At 38.4% G+C, this 13,625-nt stretch overlaps 1 protein-coding gene across 1 annotated transcript in view; it reads right to left on the reverse strand.

The window, feature by feature from the left end:
- The window catches only part of UBN2 (ubinuclein 2), a 55,594-nt gene that overhangs the window by 39,845 nt on the left and 2,124 nt on the right, over positions 1–13,625 (reverse strand). Inside the window, exons 2-4 of the mRNA XM_035903204.1 lie at positions 13,300–13,622; positions 9,093–9,185; positions 3,054–3,155 (exon numbers count right to left, since the gene is read on the reverse strand). Of these exons, the coding sequence (XP_035759097.1) occupies positions 3,054–3,155; positions 9,093–9,185; positions 13,300–13,622 (518 nt within the window). The remainder of the gene's footprint in view (positions 1–3,053; positions 3,156–9,092; positions 9,186–13,299; positions 13,623–13,625) is intronic.

A 13,625-nucleotide genomic window follows, 5' to 3' on the forward strand; every position in this document is an offset into this window, starting at 1 on the left:
CCTTATTACACTGTAGGAAAGTACTGATTTTTTTCCAGAGTAAGCAATGAAAGCAAATCTGTAAGAATCTAACACATGGTTTTAATTTTCACAGAAGATAAACAAGAGAAATCTAGCCTACTAGCAGCCCAAAATTTACCCTGCTTCATCAGGGCAGGTACCAATGCCCTTTGAGGAGTCTGACAAAAAAAAGTCTTTTTGCTCAGGAGGAGCTCCCTTCTATCAGCACTTTCTAAGAACCTTCCTCCAGAAAAGCATGTCCTATACCTGTCTGTACTCCAGCCCCATTAAATTCCATTACCTGAGAATCATGCTATTCGCAGATCCCCTGCACTTGATCCTGATCCCTGCCTTCAAGAAAACAAGCAGAACAATCGCCTTCCTGGACCCTTGTTGGACCCAAATGCTGTGTTACATATGCTATTTGTTATATATGCATCTATGTTACATGTACAAAATTGCTCAAATGGATCCAAAGGAAGCAGAATTCCTTAACTCAATTACAAGGCCTGCTAAAAACAGGTTTGGATTTTTATTGCTTTTATTTCTTGAATAATATTTCATGGCATTACCTCAGAATCTCGTTTTAGAAGGGAAGTATCTCTGAAGCTATGGAATAAATCTGCTTTGGTGCCAAAGAGCTCAGTATGTCTTTCACACCTGTGACAAAAAAAGGACTAAAATTCTAAGGAAGCTTTCAATTATTTTTTTTCTGGGATACAGACGGAGACAACAGGACACCAATCCCGCAGCAATTCAAGAAGCACTCATACTCATTTTTCAAGCGCTTGTGCCCAGGATATTATAGCTTTTTATGTGTAAGAAAGTATATCTTCCAACAGTAAGTCAGTCCAGGCTGGGCCTGGCTCTGACATTTGTCAGGGTACATGGTGATTTAATAGCTGGCCACACATAAGATGAGCAAACCAGACATGTAGATTTTTTTTCTGAACACTTCCCATTTGCATCTGAGATGGAGTGAGAGGTTTTGTTAAACTTAACTCCTACGCTACTCTGCAACAGCAACTTAGACTGCAGCTGGCGCACAGTGCATTTTTTTTTTCTTCTTTTCTATATAGAAATGGGGATAAAAGTGAAACAGAGATGGCCTCTCACTAGTCTGTATTTGTAACGCAGACACAAGGCATAATGATTTGTTCAGGAGAGCAATCTTTAGAGAATACACCATTCTCCCCAGTAGCTTCCACAGCTACCACATGATGCAACCATCTGGTCCTCTAACAACTGCCTTTTGTATGTTCCTGCAAAGAGTCTAGCAAGAGATATCAGAAGTAAATGCTCCTGCAAATCTAACGGATCTGCTGCTGGTAACAAGAACAGCACTAGAAGGAGGCACAGTATGAAAAGTACTAATATACCAGTGAGTGTTCAACTCTGCTAGACTCACGTACATCTTTGATAGTGAGACCCTACTACGAGCCCTGAAAATTATCCAAATCACACATCAGATCTGTGGTAGGTCACAATAAATCCAGAAAAAAACCCACAAGATACAGCTTGTGTCCTGTATCATAAAATTTCAAAACTGGGGATGGTTAACTTAAGCAACAGCAAGAAACCAGAGAAGGCTATAGGCTCAAGTCATTTCTCAGGAGGAGTGAAGCACATCTGTTCTTACTGAGCTGAGTATCAGAACTTGACCTTTGGAAAGGACATACCAAGGCTTAGACCCCAATATTGTTCCAGCAGCACAACCAAAAGTTGAGGGAAAACAATACGACAGCTTAATATTGGCAAGTTCAACTAAAATTTTAATCTAGACCAAGAAAAAGGGCAAATTAATACAAGCTAGAATAAGCAACTACAGCAAACTCACTTTTCGCATGCCTTCAGACCTACTTCAAAAGCTAACACCACACACAGATGAGCTCAGCCTGCTATCTACTGTGGTTAACAGCTGCACTACTTCTGCTCAAGAAGGTATCAGTTCTGCAGCACACCTTGTGTGCACTTCACACAGTTCTTAAGAACGATATTCACTGCAACATCCATATGCTAGAAACCTCACACCCAAGTGTTCACAGAAGCTCTTTACAAAGTTTTATAATTTCCTAGATCTACCACCACATTCAAATGGAGGCTCAACATGATGTATGTTAAGCAATACACTTCACTTCTGTGCTTTCTCACAACTCCTTTTTATCATCTTTCCTCGCCCACTCAAGACTTTTAGCTCCTTCCTCTGCAGAGCAGCAGATTGTTGCTGCTTTGTCCAGTGTCACTCAGTAGTGGAGAAAACTGAAGGCTGGCTAAAGTGTCAGGTGGTTTTTGTTGGGTGTTTTTGTTCATTTTTACTTGACTAAACAGTACACCTAGTTCTTCCTGAGATCTAATAAAGGAGAATTATAGGTGGTCTCCAAGCTTTAATATGATCCACTCTCTCTTCCAAGCTTTTTCCTCATTTTCCTAATTTCACATATCGCCTCGAAGATATCTACAAATGCCTCCTTATAAACCTCCTGACATCCCTGATACTGCCTGCTCCTAACTAATACCTTTTTCTTTTATCTCGAGATGCGTTTTCATTCCTGAAAACTATTCAGACAAAATAAGCTGTAATATCCTGCTATTTAACTAAGCTGTTTTATCTCAAATCTTTCGGACATATGCAGTGAATGTTTAGAATAACCATCCTAGCCTTATTAGTTTTTAAGAGCAGAATAGCTTCCTGATCTAATGCAGGAAATCTGACACCAGTAATTCACTAATAATCCAGATAGCCAGGACAAGAAACTAAACAGACACAGTGTAATTTCAGTCCACAGTAAATGAAGGGCACAAATAAAAATAATTTAATTTCTAAAGCTGGAAAATTATGTGGTATAGCAATAGCTTTTTTAATTTTTGCAGTACATAATGATATCTGAATGAGACTACAAATACAATCGCTTGTTGGATTCCTGAAGTAGTATGTCCTTTGGATCCATACCAGTTATACATGGGCACAAAGTATTTTCCCTTACCTTTCTTTTTTATCAAAAAACTAAAGCATTGTCCTATTTCCTCTTGCTGCTTTGATGAGGCTTACTTACCGCTTCAGAATTATCAATGAAAGGGTCCGTTTCATCATAACCATAACCTATATCAATTAGATCCTGCAGGCGATCCTTCCGATGTTTGTGGGGCTTTCCACCCTGCAAAGAAAGCAAGCATTACATTATTTGGGAAACAGGGAAACAACGTACTAAAGTCTACAAAACATAAGGCATTGGATGGATGGTCATTCAGGGAATTAGCAGTTTTGCTTTCTTGGATGCTTCCTTGAAGATGGTCTAGATGACCAATAAAAACTTCACATAGGAAGGAGTTCTGGCAAATATGCTTTACTATAGTCTCACCAGAATCATCCCTGAAAGGTATTCACTAGCCACCTGGTTTCTGTATGACTGAGATCTTCCTAACATCTCCTATTTAGAGATGTTTCACTGTTCTCTGTCTTTAAAATGTAATGATAGGACAGTTAGTGATAGGACTGGGATAATTTAGAACATGCTAAGTTTTCCAGTATGTAACAGAGTCATAACAAAATAAAATACTGATAGCCCAGCATTCAATTAAGTGTTTCCCCACACAAGACTGATTGCTTCTCTACAGAAAAGCGAAGCCTAAGTCAAAAGACAAAAATATTGATCTGGTGCTTGCATATATGGTGCCTATGAGTTTTCAAGAAGTTACAGCATTCATAGGACATAATTAAAGAAAAACATATTAAGATAAAATCCTTTGAAACATAAAAGCCATCTCCTCAGTTGATAGGACTGGACATGAAATTGTTATTTGAGTAACTTAAAGCCAGAAGCTGCATGACAGACAGTGGGGTCACTTACCTCCAGGAGACAGTACACTTCATTTTAACCTGTAAGTACTCTTCTCATGTGAAAGTTTTATTGTTAAATCAATTCAAGTAAAATCTCAAACCCAGCTCAAACATTCGGGGCATCTAAACTTACAGTTATACAAATGGGAATCTGCTTTGGCTAAAAGGCATAATTTTCTGACTCCCATATATTGCCGAAATTGTCAATTAAAAAAAAGCGTTAAAAGATTAAATTCTCCAAAAGGCATCACCTTCACTTAAATGGTAACCAGTGATCTTCCATGAATTCAAGACTTGCTCCTGAAGCTTCTCTGCCTGTACTCTACAGTTCTAAGCATGTTTAGAATAAGTCTCTTCAGTTTTGACAGCCAAATATCACAACCCACTTGTTACTAATGAGTATGCAGACATTGTTCAAAGGAGGTTTCATCCTTGCTCTTTTATGAGAAGTGTAAGCATCTGAACACCTCTTTTTTAACAATATTTTGCAAGAATTCAAGTTTCTAACTAAGTAAAGCATGTGCTCTTGCAAGCAAACAGGAATCTCTCAAGTATAATTAAATAAATGCAATAGTTCTAGGAGAAAAACCTCAAAAGTGAGTTCCATTTTTAATTCCCATTTCCAAACTATAGTCAAGCCTCAGATTTCCAAGCTATGTATTCCTAACTTTTCCTATTAGTCCTATCATCCCTTACAGACATCTGGTAAAACATCCGAATGACTGCATGTTCCCAAAACATGCAGTAATTTTTTTTTCTTTTTAAAAAAATAGTTTGGATGAGAGAAGAAAAAAAAAAATCTTAGAAAAATAAAGGTAGCACTTCAGAATTCTGTCTAAACTCCAGTGCAAAAGCTTATGTGATTCTCATGATTCTGAGGCGCCAGCAGGCTGTCTGAAGAATTCTATATTAACTATACTTTACCTCTACTGATCTCACCAATGTGTAATGCAATCCACCTCTGTACCACATTTCTTGCTAAGCCCAAGTAACCATCAACATCCTTGTTTGAGAGTCCAAAATTTTTTTGCAGCAATGGCTATTCTACAATTCTATGATTTCAGTGTATGGGCATTAAAAAAAATTTAAAAATTCTCAATACATTCTGACTGCCTGTTATTCATAACAAAAATAGTGCAGATATGGAACAAAGTTAGTAACAAAAAAGTCTCATAAGAGCTGAATGAATAAAAGCAGGATTAGAATAGTAACCTGTATTCAGACATATGCAAATATCTGAACCGTTGTATGTATAGCTAGAGAATTTTCTTCAGGCCTGGTTCTACCCAGTTATGTTTAAGGAACTGTATTGAAAGTCCATATGATCAAGGTGTTAAGGATGCAAGACCACACCAGAAGAACTGAAGGGATTAGCTGCATCAGTGTTTACTGTGCAGCAGGTTCAGGGAAGTTTTACCACTGAAGCTTTTCACCTTTCTCAAAAGAGTTCTGTCCCAGAACATAAGCAGTCATGATACCAAAACAAATTAAGATGTCTAGTTCCTGAGGCTGCAAATAGGACTCATGCACATATTCAGAAAACTCAAATATGAATTCAACAAATTAATTGTAGCATGTAACCTAGTGTTTAAACAACATTTGCCCAACAGGACTAGAAGGTGGCAAATACAATGCCAATTTTGGAAGAATCTTTCAAGGGCCACAGCACAGTCTATTAACCAGTAAACCTGATCTCTGTATTGGCCAAGTTAATAGAAGTTACAAAGAATAGAACCAGCAGGCACAAGAATATATATTCCAGAGCAGGAAAGAATTTTGGTAGAAGGAAGCAGTACTTCAAATGCTTTAAAAATGGTCCAAAGATCTTTAAAGACAAGAAACTATCATGGGATAAGAAGGATGGTCCAGTCAAATTAATGTCTGGTTTAAGGCTAGGAAAGAAAGGGTAGGAATAAATATTTCATTTTGGCAAAGAAAGTAATCAGTGAAATTGCCAAGGAACGTGTATTCATTCCTCTTTAGAAGCAACAGAGAGGGCTAACAGTTTGGCAGGGGGGAGGGGGGAAGAGATGTGACATGACAGAAATTACTGACAATAGTAAATAAGACAACTGAAGAATCACTGAAAGACCTCACAGTTGCTCTGAACTTAGTATGGTAAGTCATCAACTGAATTCACTATCAATAAAATCAAGGTAACTCACACAGAGGAAGTACAACGCAAACAAGACGAAATACAGCGTGCTCCCAAGGTGTTAACACTGCTCAGGAAGCAGTGTAGTTATTACACACAACTCTATGACATTTGCCCAACAATCAAGAGTGGTCAAAAAAGAAAAGAACTGGGACTTATGAAAATAAGAAATGGAGAACAAAACCAGAAGTCATCATTATATCACTGATAAATCAGGGCATCCTACCATTAATATCCTTTAATTTAAAAAAAGAAATTAGAACAAAAAAAGGGAACAGTAAGCCAACAAGGATGTTTAAAGGTAAAAAACCTGCTTCTGTGCAATAACAGAATGTTAAGACACTTCAGCTGGGGAATGACAGGACCAAATTTAGACGATAGCATCAGAATCACATGCAGCATGCAGAAGAACAGCAAATATTTCACTGTTTCTTACAATACAGAAGCTATGGAGCGCCCAGAGAATTCATCAAATTAAACACAAAGTAAGTTTTCATAAGTCATAATCATCATGGCACTCAGTGCCATGGAACACTGAAATTCAGTGAACTCAAAACGATCTGGCAAATTCATGGCAGAAAGCTACACGAAGGGTAGTTAAGCACACAGATTTGTGGCTTTGGGAGAAATTAAGCCACAGATTGCTAGACAGGCACAATGAAGTAATATCAATGCACACTAACTGTTACACTTTCAAGTATGACATTCTACTAGTGTCAGGGAACTATGCTACCACCCATTAGACAGACCTTTGGTTTGATCAAATAAAAATTCTTACATTATGTACAATATTGTCTAAGATTCAATACCATGTTTTTACAATGCAGGGTGTTTGATTTTGTCTAGAAAATAACAGTAATCAAAAAAAATGAAAATGGGAACCATTTGGAACAGATTTTTATGCCGGTGTTTAAAACTTTTGCAATTGCTGCACAAGTTCTGAATAATCAAGTAAACAAATTGTACATTAACTTTATGGATCTTCTTTTACAAAATTATATTTATTCATCAGCTTTTTCTTGGTATCTCTAAGATATATCCAATACTGTACTGATTTAATTATGAGTACAGGAATTTATCTGAAAACAAGTAAAAAGTGTTCAAGGAAGACTGCTCTTCACACATCGAATTTTTCAGAAGTACTGCCACACGTGCCACGATTAGAAAGATTATTTTACTCCATTTTAAATGGGTATAGGTAAGTAATACCTAATTAGTTTAAGGAGGATACAGTGCTTCCTGCAAATCTGAAAAAAACCTCTACTACTTTCTCATTGAAGTGATCACTTTTACACTAAAATACTGTTAAACAGAAGAACACGGGTATCTACTTCATGGGAACCCTGCTCTAGCTTAAGCTAAGGAGCAAACGTCTCACTGCAAGAATCAGAAGATGGCTGGATGTTGTCAGTACATGAGCAATTGTACTGGGCCAGTGTACAGAGATGCAATTCCTCTGAGCAAGGATGGTAAGCAGAGACTGATGGTTCTCATATTGGAAGAGAGAAAGGACAGGGAATATCTAACACAAGAACTATTAATCCCTTGCCACCCTCCATCCTTAGTGGCCCTAAACTAATAAGTTGTTCTTTATATAGAAGATGTTCCCCTTCCAGGAATTTTGTGGAGCTGGGGGTATGGCAGAGAAAGAGAGAAAGGCAAGAAATGAGAAGTGCAAATAGTAATTAAGATACAAGTGCACCATGAATTTAAACTGTTGTAAAATGATGGATTTTGTTACCTACTGCTTTCTAATAGTTAAAGTATCTATTTGCCCCTTTTTATGACTACTGAGCATTGAACTCAAGTTTTCCTAAGTCTAATAACACCATGTTTTGTCCATAAATGTACATGTTTAGCTTTGATGTATGCATAAACATATATGTAAAATTAGATTGCTTCCACTACCACTCCCTCCTACATATATTCCTTTAACATGCTCTACAGTTACTTTCATCTGCTGTAGTTAGGCAACTTGTTTCAGGACATTCTAAAATCCTGAACTTGTATTATGGAAATGTATTTTCTAGAAAAGTACAGTTGAAACATTTTTCTCTCACATTCAAAAAATAATTTATCATTCAAATGAAAAGCAAACAGTGTTCTGGAACTGCCTTCTCAATTCACTGGGTATATTGGGTTCCGTTGATCCCTCCAAAAGATGGAAAATTATTCTTTTCAGTTTAAGGGTTTCTTTTGTTATGTATGACAGCTAACACGCCCCGAAATAGTAATTACTTCTACAGAATGCATAGACTGGGAACTCAGCAAAATCTGCCTTTGCCAGAAAAAAAAATCCGAATAAATCAGACAATAAAGATTTTAATATGTATATTAATAGCAAAAGATACAAATGACTGCTCTTGTTTCCCTTCTTTATTATTGAGGTGCTCTATTAGTAATCCAGAATATCAACATGCCCAAGCATGATGATGAGTTTTGATTGCCAGCTCAGAATTAATCACCCAACCCTTCCCAGATGAATTCTTAAAGACCTGTTTGGGTGTGGTTTTAGCCAACATTTTCTGATTTCTACCTTTGTTTATTAGTGAAAGCCTCTTTATGTTACTGCCTAGTGTTGTTCAAGTCATTCACGCTACACTTTCAGGAGTCAGCAGAGTATCTTTCGGCAGCTGGCAGCTCCAAGATAAACTCACTCAGCAATAACTTCCTATGGAAGCATTACAAACTAGTCAGAAATTCATCAAGATTCATCAGTATTTAGCCCAAACAGAAGAGCTGTTCAATAGCGCACAGCAGCATTACATAAAAATTCCTTCCTCCGGCATGGTATTTATCATGAATATCGACCTGCATCTATTACTCAGTTGTATTTATATAGGAAGCTTTTCCAAGAATAGCTTCACAAGCTATAACATCCTATAGACAAATCTATTTAGCAGACCTGTCTAATAAGCCTGTAGCAGCTTCAAGCTGCTTAAATGAAATATAATGACTCAGCTCTGAAATGTACAGAAGTCATTTGACACTACATTAGCAACCCTATTCAGGGAAAAAAACTGATGTTAGCATCTCTACAGCATCATAAGTTATCACCATTAAATATTCGTATATTTTCATACAGGTACAGTAACTCACGTATTTTGCCTCGAACTTCTTGGCTAGCATTTCTACTTCATGCCGCTCACGTTGTTCATCATTAAATGGATCTTCCGAGTGAACCGATTTCTTCTGAAAAATGCAGAAGTTAAATATTCATTCCAGAAGAAACATAAAGTGCATCTAAAAACCTATTAAATGTCAATAAACAATGCTCTGACTAAGTAGTCAGAATTCATACTAAGAGAGCCCAAATACTTACTTTATTCTCTAAAAATTAGTTTGACCCGTTCAATTATCATTCAGTTACTTTTCTTCTAATGATAACACAAACAGAAAAGTTAAGAGAAATACTGAGATTTGTATTTTCCCCAAGCATTCCACTACAGCCTCAACTGAAAGTGTAAGCAAGAACTATGGCCATCTGAGGTACAAAGAGAAAGAACTCACTCTAAATACAACTCCCTTTCACTTCTGCTTCCACTGGTGCCTCTTATTGGTGCTGTGATCCTTCCAGACACAATACACAAGATATACCTGGTACGTTAATCAGCAGGGAAGCAGCCAGAAGCGTAAAAAGCTCAGTAAGTTACAACATAACTAATATAACTCCTTTAACTTCTGCACTGTTATTTTTTTTCTTCAGATAATTTCAGTAATCATAGCATGAATTCTGCAAGATTGCCACTATAGCAGCCACAAGGACAATAGAGATTTAATAGTCCAGCTGTACAAAAAAGCAGGAAGTACCCCCCCCCCTTTTTCGGAGAAAGAGGTTTTCACTGACACAAAGTCAATGAACAGTAATCAAGGATATACATAGTGCTTTTTTTTTTTTTAATAAGGTATGGCAGAAAAACAGGGCTGCCTTCTTCAAATTAGAGTTCACATAAAATACAGTAATTGTAGGAAGGGGGAGGAAAGCACTAGGAATCTAAAATATGGTGGAATAGAGTTCTATTTTACAGAACTTCAGGGGTGGCCGCTAAATTTACTGCACGTGGACCACTCATCCACGAAAAAACAAGATTTATGGTAGACCAAGAGCAAAAAGCAACACTAAGTTCAGAAAAGCAAGATCCTTCCTCCACAGTATAAAAAGCCAATATATTGGCTAAAGGGTGACCAAATGACAACAAACTAGCTCAATAGTATCAAGACCAATGTAATGCGGAAGGTAAGATGAGCAAAACTGCAAACACCACATAATTATCTTACATTTTCTAAACTGAGTACTTAAGAGAAAAAAATAACAGACTTTACAGTTAATCCTGAAACATAAGTTACATACATGTTTCCTGCAGGCGTAATTAAATGTAAAATACTGCTCAATTCATGCTACACCGTTTTCTCCACTTTTAGCTGGGAATACCTACTCCACATCTTCTGCTAGGCAAATGGGGCTTTTTTAATTGTGAAATGAGACATGGCTGAGGCCAGAGGTCAAGCAAAATTTAGTACTTAAGTGTTAACTTGCCTCTCACCACCAAACTCTCAAAGCTACAGCTGACTACCACATTGATTAGTTAAGCACTATTGGAATCTCAAATTCAAGCAAGTTTAGTTTTGACTGTTTCCAAGGGCTCTGATGGACGGCACTCTGACTTTGCAGTAACTTTAAGACATTATTACTTCAGCACCTTTACAGCCTGCTTGACAGAAGCCAGATTTGGCTTCTGGCTCACCTGCTTTAAGTTTTATGCGCCAAGCTTCAATTGCACCAACTGAAAAGGGAGCACACTAACTTCTGCCAGTTTTTAAGAGGCAAACAAACCCTTGAACCACGCTAACTTACTACTCACATCCAAAAACTTCACATAAATAATTCCTACCAAAAGATGAACTGTACCAACAACCCCATCGAAGAGATGTTCTCTTTATCAAGGCAAAAAAGCAGGACAAGGACAGCACAAGTTTCTAACATAAATATTTCCACTAGCTTCTGTTTCAGCCTAGGAACCCAGATTTGGAATTAAAAAAAAAAAAAAATAGAAGTTGCACTCATCCTGTCAAATAAGTTTTGGGATTCTCTACCATTCCATTAAGAGACCTATAAAAGCAATGTTTTAGGTTATTCCTGTGTGCCAGTGTTTGGAGCCTGCCTCTAGAGAACCTTTCTTGGTTGCTCCAGTTCCAAGCAACACTACAAGACAGAAAGACAAGCTCCTAATTTTGTGATGTTGAAATTTAATGGAAATAGCTATACAGAAGTTGAGCAACTTCTTATACGGTATAAGGAGTCAACAATCCCTTTCAGAAAACCCACTCAATCTTCACTCTACAAAACCAGTTTGCATTGCTAAGTTTATACGAACTGTTCATTTTAAACTGAATCATTACTAAACCAACAAATTTAGAAATCTCAAACTCCACTTAAAACCACAGGATTAACTGCCAAGTAGTAACCTACTTGGAAAGAGCAAATCTCATAGATTCTGCAGAAAAGTGGTAGAGGGCAGGCATTTCTTGGTCAAGCTTCATTTTAAGGTAGTTTCCCCTGCTGCATTAACTGTCATAAATCACCATAGCTATTCTAGTCCACAAGCAGGATTGGTTTTCCTTTCACTTTTTTTTTTTCTTCTATTTTAGGACTTAGAACAGGTTATATTATTTGCTGGTCTGAGAATGACCAGGGTAAAAGACAGACTTCTGTCATCCTAAGCCTCCTGCACTGTGCAGAGCAAATTCTCCTCTTGTATTTCTTTAACTATGAAAGAACCAGCATGCAGTAATTTTATTGCTGGATAAAATACATTTCCCCTCTGTTTTCATCATGATTAATACAAGATTTTAAGTCCTCCCTACCACAGCAGAGTAGCTTTTCCAGCTTCTACCACACAGCAAGAAGTTAAACTGACAGGCCAAGTACACATCAGCTTTTAAACAAGAATAAAAGTCCAGAACCACTTTAAAAGGATCACAATTTATGACACTGTTTTACATAATCAGCTGATTGTTCCACACGATTCAGCAATAGACAGGCCATTATGATCCATTCATTTCAATTTGGACTCTACAGAGAGCTGAAAAACATACACAATTCCTTATAAAGCATATAAAGCATTTCTATCACTATTTCTACCTTAAAAGCAGTCTCTGATCCCAACTGTAACAAAAATCTCCTAAATCAATGTTCGCCTCGCCCCCCCATCCTCAAGACATGGAATTTCCATCAGAACTACAGAAAGTCATTTCTCCCCAATTATGTAATTAACATATTACAAACCTACAGAAAAAGGCAGCTACGGAACCGGGAACTGCCAAGGGCAAAAGTCAACCTCCACGTCCTGAACCACTTCTAAACACCAACACAACTTTCACCTTCACACAGGAACTGCTCAGAAAGATAGCACTTCACAGAGCAGCAGACGACTGCTACAACAATTCAGAGAAGTCATAACTGGCACTGTATACCCACAAGAGCTGTAGGACAGGATGAACAGAAGGAACCTTTAACTTGCATAAGAAGATTGCAAGAGGGATTAAAATCAGAGTAATTTGATTTTTCTGTCTTCCACATTTGAACACAATCCAGTTCTACATCCTACTACAGAACACAAAAGTGAGCAGGCTGTTAAGTACAGTTATGGCATCAGCAGCAGCTATGAACACTTTGGTTCACAGAACAGAGGTTTTAATCATTCTTGAGTTTGTGCTGGATGTAAAAACCCAACAGTGATATCGGTACTGGTATTTGAAGTTTGCTTTTATTGCCAGAGCCATCACAACCTTCTCAGTAGTAGTTATTTCCTTACCTTCTGCCCTTTCCAAGAAGATGTAGACTTTCTCTAAAATTGTCTGTATACCAGAATTAAGAGGTGCCACAACTGTTTAATGAAGTGCAACTTCACCGGTATCCTCAACTCATTAAGAATTAGTGGCTTAAGCGTCACCAGCTTAAGGACATGCGCCTCTCCTTCCCACTTGAGCACTGGGTCCTGTTGATTGGCTAATGCTGCCTCCTTCCTAAAAGTTGTCTGTACAAGCTTTTCTCCTTAAAAACCAAAGCAGTTCAAGTACCAAGCATTTTCTGGTTGGGAGGAACAGGAAAGGGGAAAGTACTTTTTTTTAAATGAATGAAGTTCCGAACAGTTAGAGGTGAGGTTACAGTTTCAACGACATTAACTCTCAGTCATCCCTGCCCTCTCCAAGACTGCAGAAACTCATCTCCAAGTCTGCTAATGCTCACTTCACTGCTTCTCAAGGCTCGTAGCAGAGCCGAGCTCATTAATAACTCTTCATTTACCTGCACACAGCCTACAGACAACCCGGAAGACAGACCGGCATGGTAAGAGTTTCGTTCAGCTGCCAGAAAAAGCTCCCAGGAAAGGAGAACGCAACACCACCGCTCCCCGGGCACGCAAGGCGAGGGGAGGAGATCTGGGCTAAGCGGGGCGCGGGGCACCGGCGCTCCCCACCCCTGCTCGCAGCAAGCGCCAGGAGCTCCCGGAAAGGCCACCGGGGAGCCCTCGGCCGGCCCAGGGGCGGCAAGTGCGAAGCCTCCCCTTCCCCCCACGGGCACAGGCGCAACCTCAGCCCCAGGAGGAGCCCGCAGCAAGGCCGCCGGACCTC

Source organism: Egretta garzetta, unplaced genomic scaffold, assembly GCF_000687185.1.
Source record: "Egretta garzetta isolate BGI_Z169 unplaced genomic scaffold, ASM68718v1 scaffold51, whole genome shotgun sequence".
In the NCBI taxonomy this organism is placed as follows: domain Eukaryota; kingdom Metazoa; phylum Chordata; class Aves; order Pelecaniformes; family Ardeidae; genus Egretta; species Egretta garzetta.